This window comes from Lactuca serriola, chromosome 6, assembly GCF_051521515.1.
Source record: "Lactuca serriola cultivar US96UC23 chromosome 6, Lser_US96UC23_V15, whole genome shotgun sequence".
NCBI classification, from domain to species: domain Eukaryota; kingdom Viridiplantae; phylum Streptophyta; class Magnoliopsida; order Asterales; family Asteraceae; genus Lactuca; species Lactuca serriola.
Window position 1 is genome coordinate 24,770,193 of NC_136413.1, and position 25,011 is coordinate 24,795,203.

General features: G+C 42.3%; 1 protein-coding gene across 1 annotated transcript; it reads right to left on the minus strand.

The window, feature by feature from the left end:
• Nucleotides 1–23,348: 23,348 nt before the first annotated feature.
• LOC145058179 (UPF0481 protein At3g47200-like) lies at nt 23,349–24,911 on the minus strand. Its single transcript, XM_079006090.1, has 2 exons — nt 24,835–24,911; nt 23,349–24,744 (listed from the first exon to the last, which is right to left on the minus strand). Exon 2 carries the CDS (start codon nt 24,728–24,730, stop codon nt 23,510–23,512), a length of 1,221 nt encoding a protein of 406 aa, XP_078862216.1. The 5' UTR covers nt 24,731–24,744; nt 24,835–24,911; the 3' UTR covers nt 23,349–23,509.
• Between the last annotated feature and the right edge of the window lie 100 nt (nt 24,912–25,011).

A 25,011-nucleotide genomic window follows, 5' to 3' on the forward strand; every position in this document is an offset into this window, starting at 1 on the left:
ACGGTATCAGACTGTTACACCCCCAAACCAAGGATGGCGGAAACATACGGGGGTGGCAGACTTCATGTATAGTATCATAACAACGAGTATAATAGTGATCAAAGCAATACAACCAATCATAATTGCATAAATATAATTGGAAAAGAATTATATAGTTTCAAGTGTGACATATTTCAATGATTGATTACAACATGATATGAAAATAGTTGTTCAACGTCGTAGCGTACCATCCTCAAAAGCTTATGATTTCTTGGTTTCATTGATTTCCTGAGAATACAAATAGTTTTGAAAAAGTGTCAACAATTAAGTTGGTGAGTTCATAAGCTTCTTAGATGAAGATTTTGGAAACCGATCTTTCTAATGAGTTTTGTGTTACCAAGAAAAATCCAATATTTTCCTTACAAGAGTGATGTGTAGTCTTAAATACCAAGACCGAAATGTACAAGTAAAATCCATACTTATTGATATAAAAAGTGATTTTAAATCTACATAAAACCCTTTTTGATTTGATAAAATCCCCGTAAACTTTATGTGTTGTTAACTCCCTATGTGAGTCGCTATAACCATACTATGACTAATGAACCTGCCACGACGTTTCTTAGGCGTCAAAAAAGATAATGACACTTGTCACCCCAGACTTGCCAGTCTAGCTCCTGCATGCAGCTCAGGTGTGGGTTTGTCAGACCCAATATAGATATATACACAACTATCACGTTCTCCCTACAAGAGACTCCGGTTATAACTGCCAGGAATTTTAACCTGTACTCTAGGAGTACTGAGAAGAATGTCTCACAATTTAAGCTAACAAGTTTACATGTAGTGTGCGTGAGTGTAAAACCTTTTTCTGTGGGAATAAAACCTTCTGAAATGTGTTTGTTGTGTTAATGGAAACATGTTTATAATGTATATGAAACATAAACTATACTTACCATAGTTTATCATAAATGTTTGTAATGTATACGAGACATAAACTATACCTATTATAGCTTATAAAAAACGTTTTGTAATGGTAGAAATACTCTGTGCATATGATGTAAACCTCTACAATGAGGTAAAAGACATTTAATATAAACAACATGTATATATATATATATATATATATATATATATATATATATATATATATATATATGATACTACACACCTTGCTCAGCAAGATACAAGGTGTAAATGAGTAAATAACAATTTGCTAGTTTTATCCTTTCTGTTCCTTTTCTTGGAATAATTATAGAAAATTCATACGGAGTCGAAAACTGATTTAGTAAATTCCGAGAGTTTAGAAATTTTGTATAGTTTGTTCATAATTTTTCTGATGATTTTTAGAAGTCTAGAACTGGTGTGAAAACGTTCATATTCACACACTAGTCCAAAATCGTAGCTACAGTGATAGGCAGCTTTGTAAAAATCACCATAAATTGTAGAAAAATCGTATGGGGATGTGCAAGTAGTCAATTTAAAGGTATGAACCTGAACTATTTGCAACTAATACAGTTTTGAAAACTAAAATGTTTAAGTTGACCAAAACAGTCCGTGAATGGAGTTAAACTTTTCTGATGAAAGCTATTGGATGAGTCTAGTTGTGTTCTTGGTGTTTTAACTTGTATCCCGCCCCCCCCCCCCTCCCTTTAAAACTTAAGAAAAACATGAAAAGATAGGGGTACGAACTCACCTTGTCTGATTTCAGTGGATGGATGTTGAAGAAGGGAAGTGTTAAACTCAAGAACACTTAGAAGACGCCTTGAAGATTCGAAGATCTAACACGAATATGATGATGTTTGTGCAAGGCATCTATGATTTTAGTAGAAAGAAAGTGAAATAATCATGTGCGGAGTGATATTACTTACTAGGAGTAGATGAAGAACTTGGGATCAGCCCTTGAATCTTCAAATTTTAGAGAAAGAAGTGAGAGAGAAATGGATCTTGCTTTTTGGTGGAGAATGAGTGAAATGGGAGGAGAGATAAGGATTTCCAGCTTTTGTTCGAGAGTGGCTGGAAAAATGAGTGTAAAAAGGACAATGATTGACTGAATAGTGATGAATAGTGGCTGGGTATGGCCATGGAGTAGGTGTGGGAGGTTGCTTGTGTCCTTGCCCAAAGGATAAGTCAACACTTCACCTAAATATCTCATCAACTAGATTTTATTCTTAAGCAATGATTTTCCTCCAAATATGATTAAAATATGAATATTTAGGGTCTCTTATGCTAAAGGGTAAATTACACGAATGGTCCCTATGGTTTGGTGTAGTCTGGACGTTTGGTCCCTAAAATCTTTTTTTAACTCGAGTTATCCCTATTTCATTTTTTCGTTGCGCGTTTGGTCCCTAGCAGACATAAAAAGACTTTATTGACCCTGTATATCTCTTTTCTAATTAATTAATGTTTTTTAAATTATTTATTGGTTAAAGAAATTATTTAATAAGATAGGTGGTTCACACCCTAAACCCCCCACCCCACCCCATTCTTGTCCTTGCCATCGCCCCTCCGGTTGTATCTCCGATGAGACCTCTGGCAACCAGCCACCCTTGTTCTTCAACAAATCCCAAATATGAAAACCAAACCTAACCATTTAAATCAAAATCCACAACCAAATAATATTAAGAACTTGCAAAAGACCAATCTGGGTTCTTAGATTCGAGGAATCAAAATCCATTCATCCCAAAAATGAATAATTTCTTCTACATATCATGAACAATTTCTTCTGCATATCATCTTCTCCCAAAACATTCTCCACGACTTTTTTTTTTCAGCAATGCATTTGGGTTCTTCGATTCATACAAGCAAACAACATCAATACCCGATTCATGGATCCTATACCCTACTATGGCATACGACATAACTCAAAACAACCACAATAAGCCCTAAATTCAACTGATTACCGCCTATTAGTCTCCTGAATTTCAGAAGAAGGATACGAATCAGATGAAGGAGATGAGTCTGGGTATATGAACAGTCCGAGATTTGATGAAGGAGACTAAGAGCGGTAGGGAGGAGAAGGATGAGTATGCCAATTTTGTTTTATAGAGGCATGATTTAGACGATCTTCTACTCTCGACTGAGGAGAGGGCATCGAGAAGAGGTGGTGACAAGGGAATGGTTCTGACCGATTTTATTTCGATGGTAGTCCAAATTCCAAACAATGGAGAAATCAGAGGAGGAACTAAATGGATTAAAGGGATAAGGAAGTGGGTCATGGATGGTTGTCGAAGTGAAGGTGGTATCACTGGTGATGTTGGTCCACCACCATCTTATTAGAGACCTTCGCTTTCGCCTTTGTCTGCTAGAGTGAAACCCCATTTGCTTGTTCGGAGAAGATGAAGTCGTGATGTTCAAGGGTACAAGTGAAGGAAGCTAAGGTTGGGACCACATTATTTACGAAACATTTTTTTAATAAATAAATAACAAATAAACAATAAAAAAGAAAAAAAGAAATATAAAAGGGTGATATAGTCTTTTTATCTTGGACAGGGACTAGGCATGCAATAAAAATATACAATAGGGACCGTCCAAGTTAAAAAAAAAAAAAAAAAAAAAGTTTTTAGGGATCAAACACGCAAATTACCCTAAACCATAGGGACCATCCGTGTAATTTACCTTATGCTAAAATACGAGTTTGGGTGAAAATCTCGTGTTAAAATCACGAAAAACGTGCTCAAAACGCTAAAAATATTGAAAACCGGGCAAAAATTGCCAATTTCCGAAATTCTAGGTCGGAGGTTCGGTCCCAGCCCTTAGCACCGAAAGTTGATGGGGGAAACGAGAGTAGGGTTCGGCTCCTTAAGTTGTGCATCTCGGACCGAATGTGAAGGCTTGGACCGAAGGTAGTCCTCGCGGACTGAAGGTGGCCTCTCGGACCAAAGGTTACTTTCGGTTCCTTAGTAGTTTCGGTTCAAGAGGTGGTTTCGGTTCTCAGGAGGTTCGGTTCCTAAGAAGGTTCGGCTCCTTTAGAGGGTTTTTCTCGTAAACTTCTGTTTTCAAGCGGTTTTCGATTAAATTAAGGGTTAGGATGCCCCAAGTGATTATATGAAGTTGAGAGAGATTTTGAGAGAGATTTGACATATTTTGAGAGATTTGACATACTTAGAGAGATTTGGGAGAGATTTGACATACTTGGAGAGATTTGGCATACTTAGAGAGATTTGGAAGAGATTTCACATACTTAGAGAGATTTCTCATTTAGAGAGAGATTTGGGAGAGATTTCACATGCTTGGAGAGATTTGGGAGAGGTTTCACATACTTAGAGAGATTTGGGAGAGATTTGACATATTTGGAGAGATTTGACATACTTAGAGAGAGTTCTCATTCAAAGAGAGATTTGGGAGAGATTTCACATGCTTTGAGAGATTTGGGAGAGGTTTCACATACTTAGAGAGGTTTAGGAGAGATTTGACATACTTAGAGAGATTTGGGAGAGGTTTCACATACTTAAAGAGATTTGGGAGAGATTTGACATATTTGGAGAGATTTGACATACTTAGAGAGATTTATGAGAGATTTGACATACTTAGAGAGATTTCTCATTCAGAGAGAGATTTGGGAGCGATTTCACATGCTTGAAGAGATTTGGGAGAGATTTCTTTTGTGACCTTTTTGAGTGTTTGGCTTTGTAACGCAAGGTTTGTAAACCCCGTTTAGCCATGTTTAAGAATCTTACATACCCCCGAAGGGTATGTAATAGTGTTTTATCGCTTTGCTACCTCACTTACCCTAATTAGGGTTCAAGAAATCTAAAAATACAAACTTTTCAAGTGATGATTTCTTATTAAAATAGTGAGTTGTACAGTAATTACATAAAGTAAACCATAATATACAAGAGTTAGTAGAGTTGACCGATTTGACTTGTTGACTTTATTTGACTTTCACTTGACCAGAATTTGACGATTTTCACACAGACTGTAATCCGGAACATACAAACACATACACATGCAGGAATCACAAAGACATCAAGCATACTGACATTCTTCGGGTACCGTCTCGGCATAGGATCAAAATCCAGAAAACATGTAAGCCTACATCGGGCCCCGCCCGACATCGGACCTTAATCTGGAACATACTATCATACATAAACGGGCCAGCCTTGGTGCCTTCGACTCTTTCCTAATGGAGGAAAACTCACCTCTCAAGTTGGCTGATGAAATCTCGTTTGAGGAATCTCTGATGACTGCTCCAACGACTCCCCGACTATCATTGTCACAATCATCACTTAGTCAAAAAACTAAAAATCCTTCTAAGGGTAAAATGACCATTTTAACTCTAGTGAAAGTCAACATTCTTGTCAAAGTCAACGTCCTGGGTTGATTCAACTCGTCGAGTCCTATGAATCAAAAATCCCAAAATCGCGATCCAACTCATCGAGCCATACCCCTTACTCGTTGAGTTCCCTGGCTACTCAAAGTCGCGATTTGGCAAATCAACTCGTCGAGTCCCTTCGCATACTTGCCAAATTCTACCTTGTACAACATTGGGACAAAGCGACTCAACTCGCCGAGTCCCTCTCTGGACTCGTCGAGTTCCTTAGTCTGTTTGGGCCATCTTAATAGATTAAGTCTCTACTCTCCAGATCCAAACCCCATACTTCTTCTACATACTGAAAATGCCCACTTAAGGGTAAATTTTCCAACTTCACCCATTAAAAGTCCTTCTTAATGGGTTTAGCTCAAACCCTAGTTCTTTAGGACATAGATCTTTGTCCATACGCCATAGTACTCAAAACCAAAGCATGAAAACCAAGATCTAGGTCCTATACACCAAATGAACACATAATGATCGTAACTTTCCTTTCATGCATGGCCTTTTAGGGCTTAAAATGCCATAACAACACCTTAAAGCTTTCATAGGAGCTCTAATGGCATAAAGTTGGCACCTTTATGCCATGAAACCCCTTCTAGACCCCAGATCTGAAAGGTAGGTCACTTGGGACGTCCATTTCCCAAGGGCTAAGCTTCTTGGACCAAAAACCCCATAAAGTGACAAAGAAGAGATCTAACAAGCTATTAAGCAAGGTTGAGACTTGCTTACCAGAAAATAAATAGGATGATATGTTGCTTCTGGATCTACAATCTTCTCCTTGAACCCTCTATCTCCTTCTTCTTCCAAAAGCTTCAAGAACACACAAAGATCACTCAAAATGGCTCACAAGCTCACACAAGGATCTAGGGTTTTGTAGATTAGGGTATCGGACTTGGAGGCTGGAGATGAGGCCATAAAGTGGGGATTAAGATGCTTAAACAGGGTACAAAACCCCGAAATTAGGGTTTCACTCTGGCAGACCTACTTGCCGAGTTGGGGGCTCTCAACTCGTCAAGTAGATTTCTTAAAACCCCATAGCCAATCTTGTTTCTACTCGACGAGTCTGGAGCTCCCAACTCGTCGAGTAGTTCTTCAAAAATGAATAACTTATAATAAAAACACGTACCAGGAATCAGGCATTACAATTTTCCCCCACTTGCCTTAGACTTCGTCCTCGAAGTCTGTTGCGTCGGGAAACATCTCTAGGTAGTGCTTCCTCATCTCCTCCTCGGGCTCCCAAGTCCACTCGGAACCCTTGCAATGCTGGTGCTGCCACTGCACCTTCACCAACTCCACCCTCTTGTTCCTTAGCTCCTTCGTCTTCTTGTTGAGAATAGCTACCAGTCTCTTGATATAATTAAGGCTTTCATCAACCTGAATATCCTCTAGGGTACAACCGCTAAGTCATCCACTAAGCACTTTCACAACTGAGAAACATGGAAAGTGTTGTGGATCTGGCTGAGCTCTACTGGCAGATCCAAATGGTAAGCAACCAGACCCACCCGAGCCAGCACCCTGAACGGAACGATGTATTTGAGGCCCAGCTTGCCCTGCTTCCTGAACCGAATAACATCTTTCCAAGGTGACACCTTCAGGAGAACCATGTCGCATACGTGAAACTCCAAGTCTGAACGCCGCTTGTCGACGTAGCTCTTTTGCCGACTCTGAGCAGTCTTGAGCCTGCTTCGGACTTACTGGATCCTCCCTGTAGTCATGAGTACTACCTCAGTACTCCCTATGACTCTCTGAATGACCACGCCCCAACAAATTGGGGTCCTACATATCCTAACTGCCACCGAAATCCAAGACACATGGGCGTAGCATGTCCTCGAGAGTCTGTATCGTCCTCTCGCTCTGTCCGTCTGTCTAAAGCTGGAAACGGTGCTGAAGTGGAGACGAGTACCCATCTCGTCATGAAACTGCTTCATAAATATGGAAGTGAAACGGACATCTTGGTCTGACACCACCGAGACGGGCACTCCATGTCATGCCACTATCTCATGCACGTAAATCTCAGCCAGCTTCTTAACCAATAATCTCTCCTGAATCGAGATAAAATGAGCACTCTTGGTCAACCGATCCACGATGACCCATATCGAATCTACCCCACGTGCGGTCCTGGGAAGCTTGGTGATGAAATCCATGGTGATATCCTCTCATTTCCACATGGGAATGTCCAACGGATGCATCTTGTCGTGGGGTCGTTGGTGCTCAGCCTTGACCTTCCTACAGGTCAAGCACCTCTCCACATACCATGCTACGTCCTGCTTTATGTTGGGCCACCAGTAATCAGGGAGAAGGTTCCGATACATCTTCGTCACCCCGGGATGGTTGGAGAACCTTGACTTATGGGCCTCATCCATCAGAAATTGTTGTACTCCGCCCAAGTACAGAACCTAGACCGTCCCATGCAGGGTCGACAACCCATTGGTTGTCATAATCAAATGAGGCTACCTGGCCTATGATCCGCTCGCACTTCCGGCGCTCCTCCTTCGGGCCCTCAACCTGCGCCTCTCTGATCTGCTCCAGCAATGTAGTAATCACTTTCATCCCCAGACTGATGTCTCGAATTAGGGTCGCTATCACCTTGCGGCTTAACCATCGGCGCCACATTGGACTTGCCCGGGTGGTAAAGGATCTCACAGTCGTAGTCCTTCACCACGTCTAACCACCAACGCTGCCTCATGTTCAGATTCGGCTGATCCATAAGGTACCTCAAACTCTTGTGGTTCGTGTAAATGGTACAACAGACCCCATAGAGGTAATGACGCCAAATCGTGAGGGCGAAAACCACAGCCCCCAGCTCTAAATCATGTGTCGGATAGTTAGCCTCGTGAGGCTTCAAATGCCTCGAAGCATAAGCTATCACGTAACCCCGCTGCATCAATACAGCACCCATACCCATCATCGAAGCTTCACAGTAAACCACGAAGTCATCGACGCCCTCTGGCAATGTCAGAATCGATGCCTCGCATAACTGTTGCTGAGAGTCTCGAAGGCTGCCTGCTGCTCAGGCCCCTAGCAGAAAGTCACCGACTTCTAGGTCAGTCGGGTCAAGGGAACAACGATCTTAAAGAAATCCTGGATGAATTTCTGGTAGTAACCCGCTACACCACGGAAACTACGAATCTCAGTTGGAGACCTCGGAACCTCCCACTGCATCATGGCCTCTATCTTGGCCAGATCGACCAGAATACCCTTCTTGTTAACAACATGCCCCAGAAACTTCACCTCACGCAACCAGAACTCACACTTGGAGAACTTTGTGAAAAGTTTCTACCTCCTCATTGTCTCTAGCACCTCCCTCAGGTGCTCCTCATGCTGCTCCTAGGTCTTGGAGTAAACCAAGATGTCATCGATGAAGACTATCACAGACTGATCCAACATCGGTCTGTATACGCGGTACATGAGGTCCATGAATGCGGCTGGAGCATTGGTGAGCCCAAACAGCATCACCACAAACTCATAGTGACCATATCGAGTCCTAAAAGCTATCTTCTGCACATCCTTGTCCCTGACTCGCATTTGGTGATAACCCAATCGTAAATCAATCTTGGAGAACGAAGATGCACCGTATAGCTGGTCAAACAAATCATCGATCCTCAGGAGGGATAATGGTTCTTCATATTTACCTTATTCAGCTCCCGGTAGTCTATACACATGCGATGTGTCTCGTCCTTCTTCACAAATAGGATCGGGGCTCCCCATGGTGAACTACTCGGCATGATAAATCCCTTGTCTAGCAGCTCTTGCAACTGCATAGACAACTCCTGCATCTCGGTAGGAGCCAACCGATATGGTGCCTTGGATATCGGAGCCGCACCAGGGACTAGGTCAATCCGGAACTCAACATGTCTCTCCAGAGGTACCCCAGGCAAGTCCTTCGGAAACACATCCGCATACTCTCGCACGATCGGTACATCATCCACTGTCGCCTTACCCTTATCCCGGGCATCCATAATATACATGACGTAACCCGCGCAACCCTGCTGAAGGTAGCGCCTCGCTTTAGCTGCTGAACATAGAGTCGGTTCATGTTGCGGCCTCTGACCCTGAATCACTAACCCTCCCCCACTAGGAGTCTGAACTCTCACTAGCTTCTGTTTGCATTCGATTACTGCCCCATTGGGACTCAACCAGTCCATACCCACTATAATATTATTCACTCGCAAGTTGTTGCACCTCAATCATAGGTGCAAACTCATCCATGAACCTGGCCAAGAAATCACTCCAAGTCATCGCATCGATAGCGGCATCATCTCCAATAGCTCTCCTAACCTCCTCCCATCAATCTCGTACCCTATCCTTCAGGAAGCAGGAAGCAAGTCGAACCTTGTCCCCCTCAGGACATCTGTTGGTGCGGAAGGAGTTGGCGACATCTACCAACCACCTGACACTAGCAATGGGGTCCTGAGCCCCATGATAGTCAGGAGCTCCATGGGCTCTGAACTCCCTGAATGTCAATGTGTGGGACCCCATCATGTCCTCCACCACAGTGCGGAATGCACTCAGCCTCTCATCCAACAACTCCATGATACCCTCATTGATCGTACCAAAGATCACAGGAGTTTGGTCTATAATGTTGCGTGTGATCTCAGATGAGATGAACTCCCTCATCTGGTCATCTAGCTGCCCGGCTCCAAAGCCCGAGCATATTCCTTAGCCAGCTCCCGAAGTGCCGACTGGTCTAGTGCATCGCGTCACCATACTAAAAATACACCATAACAAAATCAGTATACACATCATAACTCGCGGGATCTCACATACTATAAGTTTCCTAAGTTCATCTCAGCCTTCCTTGATTTGAGTACGGATCCTATGCTTTCAATAGTACGGACCCATGCTACCTTCCGCATGTATCCATACTTTCCTCAAGAACTTGCTTGACTCCACCAAGTCCTTTCTACTGCTACTTTTGTTCTTACGCTAATCTCATCCTAGGCTTGCCCTAGGGTAATCACTAACCCACTCTCAGCCATCAGCTGCATAAGAAGTCCTTACTATCTCCCCTAACTAGCTCACGAATACCAATACATATCACTAAGACTATATAATTCTTCGAATGAAAGATTCTACCCTACAACGCTTGGACTCAAACAAGAGCTGTGAAATATAGCTAGACCTAACCTTCTAAAATTATTTAGTCCTCACAATATGTAACTTAACATATTCATTTATTTAAAGCTTGGTTCCTGGTATGTATTTTAATAAACATTACTCATTTTTGCAAAGGGACTCGACAAGTTGGAGGCCCCAAACTCATCGAGTAGGAATGGGATTTTTGGACACGGGACTTGTAGTCTACTCGATGAGTCGAGAAGACTCGACTCGACGATTAAGGATGCCAGAGTGAAACACTAATTTCCAGGGTTTGCACCCTATTTAAAGACCCTAACACTCCCATTGTGGCCTCCCTCATCGCCACCTATAGTCCAGCAAACCCTAATCCGTGATCTTGAGCTTTGTGAGTGTGTGAGTGAAAAAGGAGTGATTCCTTGGTGTGGTCTTGAAGGAGTGGAAGCTAGAAGTGCTTTGTTTAAGGAAGGAGCTTTCGATCCAGAAGAAAAACTCCATTTCCAGTTCATTTGAGGTATAAAGTCTATACCTTGTCTACTTGTTTACTAGATCTCTTCATGGGGTAGTTTAGGTCCATATGGAGCATAATATGGAACCATTCATGGATGCAAGCATGTTTTGGGGTAATAACTTCAGATCCAGAGCCTTTAAGGGACTCCATGGAATAAAGGTGCCAACTTTATGTCCATGGGAGTCCCTTGCATCATATGAACCACTTTTTAGGGCTATTTGAGCTAAATAACCAATGCATGAGCGTAAAGTTTGTAACTTACGTGTTATATCGAACCTAGGAGGCTAGATCTACATTTTAGATGCATTAAGCCTGATTAATATCGACTGGATCAATTTGGACTTTGGGGGACTCGATGAGTCGTCCATACGACTCGGCGAGTTGGGTCGTGGTCCCCCAACCTTTTTTGTTACTGGGAAAATCCGTTGAGTCTAGAACATGACTCAGCGTGTTGGACGTATTTATGGATTTAAAGATCAAAGAACTCGACAAGTCTAAGGATGAACTCGTCGAGTTGAGAGCCAAATGTCCCAACTGATATGAAGAGGAACTCAATGAGTTCAAGGATGAACTCGGTGAGTTATGAGTGAAATGCCCCGATTTGTATAAAGTGGAACTCGACGAGTTCATGGAAGAACTCCACGAGTAGGATCGAGACTCTGGAGTTTTGTGGACCCAAGAACTCAACGATTTGATGGACCAACTCGGCGAGTTGAGTCGACCAGAATGTTGACTTGGACCAGAAGGCTGACTTTTACTAGAGTGCTGACCTTTAACTTGACCATTGACCAGAGTTGACCCTTAAAGAGTTATGAGTGTGAAAATGTAATTAAAGGAGATTGTTATGTGTAGGAATTTGAGAGGAGTTGATCCCAGCACCAAGGACAGTTCAACTTCTTCACGACGTTGAGGTGAGTTACCTTCCAGTAGAAGTAGGTCTAAGGCACCAATGTCAGCCCACTAGTAGATTGAGTATAGTAGAGATGATTGTCTTAGTGATAATTGTCTGGTATACCACAATCTGTTATGCTATATGAGTTAGTATGCTATGATGTTATTTGATAGTGGTAGGAGGGTACTAGTCCCTAGACTCGGTTGAGAGATACTGGCAGGGTAGTTTGGGCATCCAGATATGCCTAGAAGGGTAGGTCGAGCACCCATATATGCTTGACAAGGGGTAGATCGGGCACCCCGGTATGCTTGACAAGGGTAGGTTGAGCACCCAGATATGCTCACACGGTAGGCCGGGCACCCAGATATGCATGGTATTATGTTTATTATATGGTATGTGGTGTGATGGGGGAACTCACTAAGCTTTGTGCTTACAGTTTCAGTTTTTGGTTTCAGGTCCTTCTTCTTCGAAGGGAAAGGAGCTAGTACGGTAGCAACACATGACACACACGATTTCTACATACGATTTCTACTATGTTATGACACGATTTCAGACTTATGATCTATGGTTTTTCATGAAATGAATTAACTTGATGATGTTTTCTATAAATTGTTTTATAAATTGTTATACCAAAAATGAAATTTTGGTCTTGAATTTTGGGATGTTACAAGTTGGTATCAAAGCCTTGGTTTGACGGATTCGAGCACTCTCTCGGGTGTGTCTGGACTCAAACTGAGGAATTGGTATGAAAAATCTCAAAAATAAAATCATTTTTATAAAAAGGCTTTTGAAAAGAATTTGAAAAGAGAAAAAGGACTTTGAAAATAACAAGGTGTGTGATATGTGCAATCGGACGAGCTCAAATAAGTTTTTCCCAAGATACCCATACATATTTGATATGATATATGATATGATTATGAGAACTTCATGTTAGATTAGGGTTGAGGATCTAGGAAGGATGCCTTAACTGCCTGTTATATGTATAAGAACTTCATGCTAGATTAGGTCTAAGTATCTAGGAAGATGCCTTATGTGCCTGCTATTGTGCTTATTAAATTTCATGCTAGAACTGATTAGTGAGTGATATGATGGCCTGAATAGGATATGCTTGGTTTTGTTACTCAATGCTCAAATGTTGCTTGATTTGTTCTTTTAGGAGTTCTAGTTATCTTTAACTAAATAGTAAACGAATACATTAAGTTACATATTGCGGGGACTAAATAATTTTGGAAGGTTAGGTCTAGCCCTATTTTGCAGCTCTTGTTTGAGTCCAACCGTTGTAGGGTAGGACCTCTCATTCGAAGAATTATATGGTCTTAGTGATATGTAATGGTATTCACGAGCTAGTTAGGTAAAGGTAGTAGGGATTTCTTATGCGGCTGATGGCGGAGAGTGGGTTGGAGAGTTACCCTAGGGTAAGACTAAGATGAGATTAGTACAATGAGCAGTAGTAGTATAAGGGACTTGGTGAATTCAGGGAAATCCTTGAGGAAAGTACGGATAGATGTGAAAGGTAGTATGGGTCCGTACTACTGAAAGCATAGCACTCATACTCGAGTCAAGGAGGGCTAAGATTGAACCAGGGAAACTATCGAGAGTGTGAGACCTCTCGAGATTATGTATGACCCTGATGATTATGTGTTTTGTTTCAGAATGGTGGTGACATGTCACGGAGCAGGAGGTTCAAGGTCTGGGTCAGGATCAGGTTCAGGTTCGGGTGCAGGTTTTGAGCCAGTTAATGATGGACTACGTGAGTTCATCGCGTCTGAGATCATGAGAGGCATCCTTGAGGCGACCCCGGTGATTTTAAGGCCGATCAAGGAAGGGATCATCGAGTTGATGGAGGAGCGTCTCAGAGCCTTCAGGAGTGACATGGCATTTGGCTACATTGGGACACACACACTCTCCTTCAAGGATTTCAGGGGATGTGGTGTGCCAGACTTTCACAGTGTAAAGGACCCCATGGTGGCCAGTAGGTGGATTGCATACATGGAGTTTGCTCATTTGACGAGCTTCTGAACCGAGGGGTCGAAGGTCCGGTATGATGCAGGATGTTTGAGGGACCGAGCTCGAGATTGGTGGGAGGCTGTCAGTGATTCATTGGGGAGCCCCAGCCATCAAGGCTATGACTTTTTGGACTTTGTGACCAGGTTTAGGGCTGAGTTTGCGTCGGCTGTGGAGCTTCAGCAGCTTGCCAGAGAGTTTTTGGATATGAGGCAGACGACTGAGTTGGTGGCGAAGAACACCGCCAAGTTCAGGGAGAGGGCCTTACTGGTTCCTAGGTATGCAGGGGACGAGGAGATGAGGAAGACTCGGTAGCACGACATGTTGAGGGCTGGCATCAGGAAACATGTCAGCTACTCAGCATGCCCGAACTTGGAGGACAAGATAGCCAAGGAGAGAGAGAGAGAGAGAGAGAGAGGGAGATTGACATTGATCACCTCCGGAAGAGGAGGGTGGAGGCTAGGTAGATTAGTGGGGTTTTAGGGAAAAAAAACCCAAGGGATCTGACTCTAGGTCGAAGGGCCAGCAAGGCTAAAGCCGCTATGGGAAATGTGGCAGGCCACATGACGGAGTGTGCAAAGTTGGGGGCTCGGACTGCTACAAGTGCGGGAAGACCGGGCACTTTAGCAAGGATTGTACAACCCCTACCCCTACCATCCAGAAGTCAGACTTGATTTGCTTTCATTGCAATCAGAGGGGCCATAAAAAGGCCAACTGCCCTCAACTAACATCAGGAGCACCAGTGGCGACACCAGCTCCAACGACCCTACGAATCACGGATGGCCGACAGGGCAAGATAGAGACTCCATTGGTGAGGAGCCGAGCCTTCCAGCTAAGCACGATGTGGTGACGAGTATGTTTTCTTTTCCCTAACTATTATTATATGCCGTTTATGATATTTATGTGCTATGTTATGTGTTTTGTTTAGGATCGTTCCATGTGAACAACATTCCAGTACAGGTGTTATTTGACTCGGGGGCTACCCGATCATTCATCTCTCTTGCTCTTAGCATGAGGTTTCCTGAGTCTTCGGGGATATTGGATTGTCCTTTAGAGGTTGAGATAGCTGACGACCGATCTGTCCGGGCATCAGAGGTTTTCAGAGATTGCGTTTTGAGGTTGTATGATGAGCGTTACCTCATGGATTTGGTTCCCATTCCGTTGTGTGGGAACAAGGTTATCATTAGCATGGATTGGCTGAACCCTAATGGGGCGGTGATCGACTGTGCGTAGCAGTTGGTGCGTGTCGGGACCCCAAGTGGGGGAGAGCTGATGATTCAGGTCGAGAGGCCACAACATGGACCAGCTATGTGTTCGGCAGCAAGGACTAGGTGCTATCTTCAGCATGGTTGTGCAGGGTATGTCACCTATGCTATGGATACCCGGGAGGCAGGTAAGGTGACTGTGAGTGATGTACCTATGGTGCGAGAGTACCCAGATGTGTTTCCAGAAGAGCTGCCTGGGATACCTCCAGAGAGGCAAGTGGAGTTCAGGATCGACCTGGTCCCTGGTGTAGCTCCGGTATCCAAGGCACCATATCGGTTGGCTCCTCCTGATATGCAGGATTTGTCTACACAGCTGCATGATCTATTAGACAAGGGATTCATTAGGCTGATCAGTTCACCTTGGGGAGCCCCGATCATGTCGTGTTCATGGACCTCATGAACCACGTATACAGACTGACGTTGGATCGATATGTGATCTTCTTTATTGATGACATCTTTACTCCAAGTTGCAGGAGCAGCATGAGGAGCACTTGCGAGAGGTTTTGGATACCATGAGGAGGGAGAGCTTGTACCCCAAGTTCTCCAAATGTGAGTTCTGGTTGTGCGAGGTGTAGTTTCTTAGGCACCTTGTCAACCAGAACGGTATTTTGGTTGACCCGGCCAAAGTAGAGGTTGTGATGAGATGGGAGGTTATAAAGTTTCCATCTGAGATTCAGAGTTTCCTTAGGTTAGCAGGCTATTACCAGAGGTTCATTCAGGACTTCTCCAAGATAGTAGTATCCTTGACCCAGCTGACGAAGAAAGTTGTTATCGTTCGTTGGGGGCCTAAGCAGTAGGCAACGTTTGAGATGCTGAGGTGGAGGTTATGCGTGGCACCTATTTTAGCCCTGCCAGAGGGCGTGGAGGATTTTGTAGTATACTATGACGCGTCCATCTCCAGTTTGGGTGTGATATGAATGCAGAGGGGGCTCGTCATCGCTTACACCTCGTGGCAGCTGAAACCTCACGAGGCGAACTACCCGACGCATGACCTGGAGTTGGGGGTGGTTGTTTTTGCCCTCAAGATTTGGCGGCATTACCTCTATAGGGTCCGTTGTACCATATACATGGACCACAGGAGCTTGAGGTACTTCATGGATCAGCCGAATCTGAACATGAGGCAACATCAGTGGCTAGATGTGGTGAAGGATTACGACTATGATGGTGGTGACTCCACTTTTGGAGCGGATCCGAGATGCAGGTTGAGGGTATGAAAGAGGAGCACCGGAAGTGCGAGCGGATCATAGGCCAGGTAGCCTCGTTTGACTATGAAATTCATGGGATGTTGACCATGTATGGGAGGGTCTGGGTACCGTACTGGGGCGGAGTGCGACAAATTCTGATGGATGAGGCTCACAAGTCTAGATTTTCCATCCATCCCGGGATGACAAAGATGTACAGAGACCTTTGCCCTGATTACTGGTAGCCTTGCATGAAGCGGGATGTAACCTGGTACGTCGATAGATGTATGACCTGCAGGAAGGTCAAGGCGGAGCACCATAGGCCTCAAGACAAGGCGCAGCCGTTGGATATCCCTATGCAGAAGTGGGAGGACATTACTATGGATTTCATCATGAAGCTTCCCAGGACTGCACGGGAAGTGGATTCGATTTGGGTCATCGTGGATCAATTGACCAATAGTGCCCATTTCATTCCGATCCAGGAAAGCATTTCGGCCGAGAAGTTGGCTGACATCTACATCAAAGAGGTAGTAGCTCGACATGGAGTGCTGGTGTCCGTGATTTCTGACTAAGACGTGAGATTTACTTCCAGATTCTAGAAGAAATTTATGACCAGTTGGATACTCATTTGCACTTTAGCATGACCTTTCACCCACAGACAGATGGTCAGAGTGAGCGGACCATACAGACTCTGGAGGATATGTTCTGGGCATGCGTCCTCGAGTTTGGTGGTAGCTAGGACACCTACCTTCCCTTGGAAGAGTTCTCCTACAATAATAGCTACCACGTGAGTATCGACCATCCTCCCTTCGAGATGTTATATGGGAGAAAGTGCAGAACCCTGATATGTTGGGGTGAGGTTGGACAGAGGGTCATGGGGAGTACCGAAGTGGTACTCAAGACGACGAAGAGGATACAACAGGTCAGGAGCAGGCTTCAGACTGCTCAGAGCCGGCAGAAGAGCTACGCCGACAAACGCCAATCGAACCTGGAGTTCCAGGTCGGGGATATGGTTCTCTTGAAGGTCTTACCTTGGAAAGGTACCATCCAGTTCAGGAAGCGGGGCAAGTTGGGCCCCAGGTACATTGGTCCTTTCAGGGTTCCAGCCCAGGTGGGCAAGGTGGCGTATATGTTGGATCTGCCAGCCGAGCTTAGTTAGATCCACAGTACCTTTCATGTCTCCTTGCTATGGAAGTGCCTGGTAGACAACTCCATGTTGGTACCTCTAGAGGATATTCAGGTGGACGACAGCCTGAACTACATTGAGCGACCGGTAGCCATCCTCGACAAGAATATGAAGGATTGAGGAACAAGAAGGTCGAGTTGGTGAAGGTGTAGTGGCAACACCGTAAGGGCTCAGAATGGACTTAGGAGCCGGAGGAAGAGATGAGGGAGCACTACCCTGAGCTGTTTCCAGATGCAGCAGACTTCAATGACGAAGTATAAAATAAGCAGGGGAGATTTGTAAATCCCGCTTCCTGGTATGTATTTTAAGAAAGAATTATTCATTTTTGCAAAGGGACTCGACGAGTTGGAAGCCCCAAACTTGTCGAGTTGGAATGGGATTTTTGGACGCGGGAGTTGAAGTCTACTCGACGATTCGAGAAGCCTCGACTCGACGAGTAGGGATGCCAAAGTGAAACACTAATTTCCAGGGTTTGCACCCTATTTAAAGACCTTAACACCCTCATTGTGGCCTCCCTCATCGCCTCCCATAGTCCAGCGAACCCTAATTCGTGATCTTGAGCTTTGTGAGTGTGTATGTGTGTGTGAGTGAAAAAGGAGTGATTCCTTGGTGTTGTCTTGAAGGAATGGAAGCTAGAAGTGCTTGGTTGAAGAAAGGAGTTTTGGATCCAAAAAATGAACTCCATTTCTAGTTCATTTGAGGTATAAATTCTATACCTTGTCTATTTATTTACTAGATCTCTTCATGGGATAGTTTAGGACCATATGGAGAATAATATGGAACCATTAATGGATACAAGCATGTTTTCGGGTAATAACTTCATATCCAGAGCCTTTGAGGGACTCCATGGCATAAAGGTGCCAGCTCTATGGCCATGGGAGTCTCATGCATCATATGAACCACTTTTTAGGGATATTTGAGCTAAATAACCCATGCGTGAACGTAAAGTTTGTAACTTAACGTGTTATATTAACCCTAGGAGGCCATATCTACGTTTTGGATGCATTAAGCCAGGTTAAAATTGACTTGATAGATTTGGACTTTGGGGGACTCGACGAGTCGTCCATATGACCTTGGATATATTTGTTCTTTACCCACTTGTATTGTGTAATGAGTTGTCTTTCCTATAAATAGGAAGTGAGTGACACTCATTTGTGTAATGAACACTTTGAAAGCATTAGTTTAGAGAGAGAAATTGCAAGACCCATTAGTACTCTTTCTATCAATACTAATGAGAGCTAAAACCAGATTTATTTACTTCATGTGTTCTTGATTTCTATGATGATTTACTAGATCTTTTCTAATTCTGCACATGTTATCATAATCAACACCACTACAGAGTTGGGTCATGGTCCCCCAGCTTTTTTCTATTACTGGGCAAACCCGTTGAGTCTAGAAGATGAGTCAGCGAGTTGTACATGTTTATGGATTTAAAGATCAAAGAACTTGACAAGTCCAAGGATGAACTCGGCGAGTTGAGAGAAAAATGTCCCGACTGATATGAAGAGGAACTCGACGAGTTCAAGGATGAACTCGGCGAGTTGAAAGAAAAATGTCCCAACTAATATGAAGAGGAACTCGACGAGTTTGAGGATGAACTCGACAACTTGTGAGTAAAATGCCCCCATTAGTATAATGTGGAACTCGACGAGTTCATGGAAGAACTCGACGATTAGGATCGAGACTCTAGAGTTTTATGGACCCGGGAACTCAACGATTTGATGGACCAACTCGGCGAGTTGAGTCAACTAGAATGTTGACTTGGACCAGAAGGTTGACTTTTACTAGAGTGTTGACCTTTGGCTTGACCATTGACCAGAGTTGACCCTTAAATGGTTATGAGTGTGAAAAGGTAATTAAAGGAGATTGTTCTGTGTAGGAGTTTGAGAGGAGTTGATCCCAGCACCGAGGACAGTTTAGCTACTTCACGATATTAAGGTAAGTTGCCTTCAAGTAGAAGTGGGTCTAAGGCTCCAATGCCTGCCCACTACTAGATTGAGTATAGTAGAGATGATTGTCTTTGTGATGATTGTCTGGTATACCACTATTTGTTATGCTATTTGAGTTAGTATACTATGATGTTATGTGATAGTGGTAGGAGGGGACTAGTCCCCGGAGCCGGTTGAGATATACCGGTAGAGTAGGTCGGGCACCCAGATATGCCTGGAAGGATAGGTCGAGTACCCAGATATGCTTGACAAGGGGTAGGTCGGGCACCCCAGTATGCCTGACAAGGGTAAGTTGAACACCCAGATATGCTCAGCAGGGTAGGTCGGGCACCCAGATATGTTTGGTAGTATGTTTATTGTATGGTATGTGGTATGATGGGGGAACTCACTAAGATTTCTGCTTACAGTTTCAGTTTTTGGTTTTCAGGTCCTTCTTCTTCGAAGGGAAAGGAGTCGGTACGGTAGCAGCGCATCACACACACGATTTCCACATATGAGATTCTTGGGAATTACACTCTGACATTGTTACTATGTTATGACATGATTTGAGACTTATGATCTATGGCTTTTCATGAAATGAATTAACTTGATGATGTTTTCTATAAAAAAAAAATTTATAAATTGTTATACCAAAAACGAAATTTTTGATCTTGAATTTTGGGATGTTACAGTTTACTAGCTAGTAAAAGATAACTAGAACTCCTTAAAGCACAAAGCAAGCAACATTCGAGCATAGAGTAACATAATAAAGCATATTCTAATCAGGTTATCATATCATTGACTAATCTGTACTAGCATGCAGTTCATAAACCTGATATACACATAACATGCACATAAGGCATCCTCCCTAGATCCATAGCCCTTATCTAGCATGCAATTCTTCTACACATATAACATGCATACAAGGCATCATTCCTAGATCCTTAGCCCTAATCTAGCATGTTATTCTCATAATCAACTCATAACATAAACTTGTATGGGTAATTTGGGAGTACTTACTTGAGCTCGGCTGAGTGCATGCACCACACCATTTTCTCTTTTCAAAATTTCTTTCTCTTTTCAAAATTTCTTTCTCTTTTCAAAAATTATTTTCTCTTTTCAAAGTTCTTTTTATAAAACTGATTTTCTTTTGAAAATTTTCATACCAATTCCTTAGTTAGATTTCAGACACACCCGAGAGTGTGCCCGAATCCCTCAAACCAAGGCTCTGATACCAACTTGTAACATCCCAAAAATGCAGTCCAAAAGTTTCATTTTTATTTATAACAAAACCATAGTAATCAATTCATCTCATAAAACATAAGTGTAATATCTCAAAATATCATGTCAAAACACTGTATCACAAATTCAAAATATCAGAGTAAATCCTCCCAGGCTAAACGTTGTGGTGTGTGTCTGCCATGTAGTCATCCCGAGTTCTTCCCCTAACTAGCAGAAGTACCTGAAACCAAAACTGAAAAACTATAAGCATGAAGCTTAGTGAGTCACCCCAAACTACCACATGCCATATATATAATCACATAATCACATATAACATACATTGGGCCCCGCCCTGCTACCTCGGGAGCTGCCTGACATCGGCTTGTCTGGCATCGGGCCCCGCCCGGCAATGAGTCCCGCCCGACATCAGACCGCATCTCGCATCGGGCCCCGCCTAACATCGAGCAAAGCTCGACATGCATATGCGCATAACTACTAGTACACATAACATAAGTATAACCACTTAACTATAACATATACACATTCCTTGGGCCCAGCCCGACATCAGACTGAAATCCGGAAACATGTAAACATTCATCGGGAACCGCCCCGGCATCAGACCGTAGTCCGGAATATACAAACACATACACATGCAGGAATTACAAAGGCATCAAGCATACTAACATTCTTTGGGTACCGTAGCGGCATTGGATCGAAATCCAAAAAACATGTAAACCTACATCGGGCCCCGCCCGGCATCGAACCTTAATCTGGAACATACTATCATACATAAATGGGCCGGCCTTGGTGCCTTCAACCCTTTCCTAATGGAGGAAAACTTACCTCTCAAGCTGGCTAATGAAATCTCGTATGAGGAATCTCTGATAGCCGATCCAATGACTCCACGATTATCATTATCACAATAATCACTTAGTTAAAAACTGAGAATCCTTCTAAGGGTAAAATGACCATTTTAACCCTGGTCAAAGTCAACATTCTTGTCAAAGTCAACGTACTGGGTTGACTCAACTCGCCAAGTTGACTCATCAAATCACCGAGTCCTATGAATCAAAAATCCTGAAATCGCGATCCAACCCGTCAAGTCATCCCCCTGAATCGTCGAGTTCCCTGGCTACTCAAAGTCGCGTTTTGGCAAATCAACTTGTTGAGTCCCTTCGCAGACTTGATGATTTCTACCTTGTACAAAATTGGGACAAAGCGACTCAACTCATCGAGTCCCTCTCTGGACTCGCCGAGTTTCGTATTCTGTTTGGGCCATCTTAACAGATTAAGTCTCTACTCTCCAAATCCAAACCCATACTTCTTCTACATACTGGAAATGCCCTCTTAAGGGTAAAGTTTCCAACTTTACCCGTTAATAGTCCTTCTTAATGGGGTTAGCTCAAACCCTAGTTATTTAGGACATAGATCTTTGTCCATAAGATATAATACTCCAAACCAAAGCATGAAAACCGATATCTAGGTCCTAGTCACCAAATGAACATGTAAAGTTCCTAACTTTCCTTTCATGCATGGTCTTTTGTGGCTTAAAAGGCCATAACAACACCTTAAAGCTTGCATAGAGGCTCCAATGGCATAAAGTTTGCACCTTTATGCCATGAAATCCCTTCTAGACCCCAGATCTGAAAGGTAGGTCACTTGGGACGTCCATTTCCCAAGGGCTAAGCTTCTTGGACCAAAAACCACATAAAGTGACAAATAAGAGATCTAACAAGCTATTAAGCAAGGTTGAGACTTGCTTACCAGAAAATAAATAGGATGAGATGTTGCTTCTGGATCTACAATCTTCTCCTTGAACCCTCTAGCTCCTTCTTCTTCCAAAAGCATCAAGAACACACAAAGATCACTCAAAAATGGCTCACAAGCTCACACAAGGCTCTAGGGTTTCGTGGATTAGGGTTTGGGACTTGGAGGCTGGAGATGAGGCCATAAAGTGGGGATTAAGATGCTTAAATAGGGTATAAAACCCTGAAATTAGGGTTTCACTTTGGCAGACCTACTTGCCGAGTTGAGGGCTCTCAACTCGTCGAGTAGTTGCTTAAAACCCCGCGGCCAATCTCGTTTCTACTCGGCAAGTCTGGGGCTCCCAACTCGTCGAGTAGCTCTTCAAAAATGAATAACTTATAATAAAAATGCATACCAGGAATCAGATGTTACAGGTTGGTGTTCATCTCTATATTTTAAACTACCCCCTGTCGAATATTTATTGTCCACTTTTGACTTCTGAAGTCTTTATTCATCAATTTTGACCTTATTTATTTTTTTCATATATAATACTTGATGCAAAATATATGATTAGATTGTGTTTTAAATTTTTTTTCATTGTTATAAGTTTCGTTAAGTAATATATAACACAAATAAAAATATTAAAGGTCAAAGTTGAAAACTTGAAAGTCAAAAGTGGACAATAAATATGGGATGAGAAAAAAATATTATTTTAATAGATTTTTTTTGTCTTTAGTGAGCTGGTTGCAAGACGCTAACGATGGGGTAGTCTTAGAGTCCTCAATATCAAAATCGACCTCACCATGTAAATATAACATGTCTTGTATTCTTTTTACTTATTCAACCAATATACCCCAAAAATTATCTCTTAATTTTTTTTCTTGAAAATAAAACTATAATATATTCTTATAATTTGATGATCAAAAACTTATACTTAACCTAGAACAACTATAAAGGAGAACTTTGAACATTTCAAAAAACATTTAAAAATATAATACTATCACAAGGTAAAAAAAATTAACTACATATACAACAATTGAGGTACCTTAGTTACCCATAGACATAATTTAATAGAAAAAAATCTTGTAAACACATATACGAATATGATCAACATCATTGGACACTAATGGCTTAAAACTTCCAACATTTGATTACTATAAAGTTATTTAGCTTGATAATACCATGTTATTATGACCACAGGTTTTATTAAAGCTACAACTCGCGAAGGCATCTTGTTACAATGGTTTTGACTTTCCTTGCATACCTAATATTTATGTCGACTTTTGCAAACTTGTCGAAATCTTCACACAATTCCCCATAATAGAAATCTTTTGTGTCCACATCGATTGATATTTCATTGAACAATGTAAAAAATTCTTCATCTTTGTCAAAAATTCTCTTCTTGAGGAGAAATTTGGCGTCGTCGATTGATTGAATTAAACTTTTCATGAGAAATGCATACGAAGTTACATACTTTGTGGCATCATAGCAACAATTCTCCATAGCAATGAGATTTCTCAACACAGTTTCCATAAGATCATGATGTATCAGATTTGGGATTCTAAGTACTCCATTGTTTAATTTTACTTCCAAGATGTTTCGAGATTTGGATCCCTTTATTTCAGCTCCGCTTCTGTGAAGTTCAGTTACTTTTGGAATGAGTATTTTGAGAAGTGGTTGTTTGGAGTGTAGTTGGAAAATATGTGTTTTGGGTATGAAAGATTGGTGAATCAAGTCAAGTAGATGGTGGATTTCTTGGCCATATCTCTCTCGAATATAATACGGGTCCTCATGAACTGTTTTCTTAAAAAAACGAAAAGCTAATTCGATCAATGAGTAGTCTCCACATTGTTTAGGGGTAGGAACAATATGGAATAAATGATCAAGAATAAAGAAAGGGATTTGATTTTCGAGTAAAATCAAGTCATGTCTCAATCGATAAAACACTTCATAGGTTGCCAAAAACGGATCCCCTCTTCGTCTAGTTCCTTTACAACATGACTTGTTAAAAAGCTCAATAATGAAACAACCATCAATCAACATCATTTCCACAAACTCGTCACTCTGCATATGAATTTCTTCTCCATAACATTTTCGAGCTTTATCTTCTAACACTTTGAGTGTCTCGACACACTTGCCTAATCGTGCTTCAACATTTGTTGCACGAGAGAGAAGGGTGTTGAGATACTTCCATTTGTAGTCCTCCATGGCTTTTAACTTTTCTTCGCCACGATGAAAAGGGCCAATGGAGAGAATTAAAGGGAAATATTTCTCTTCGTTTTCCTTATAAATTTTTTCGGAAACTTTGCATATGCGACCAAAATGAGATGTGCTTACCATTTTTTTCTTGATGGATGAAACAAGACTCACATGCTCTTCTAATACAATCTCCTTTGAAGCTTGAGTTTGTGATACATGAAGATCTAACTCCATCTTCGAAGATATTTCTTTGTGGGAAAAAAACAAAAACAAAAACAAGTTAAGGTATATACAAGTAAATATGCAAATTATAACCGATAGTCAAAAAACAAACATACCCGATTCACAAGAGTCACGAGATGAGCAATCAAAATTCTAAGTTTTATAATTAAAAATATCTGATTAATAGTCTAACATGTATTTTTAAACAATAAATCTTACCGCACATTAAAAAAACTTATAAGGTTGTAAGAGTAAGTCATAAGACAAGAGAAGAAGAATAAAAGGTAACTTGC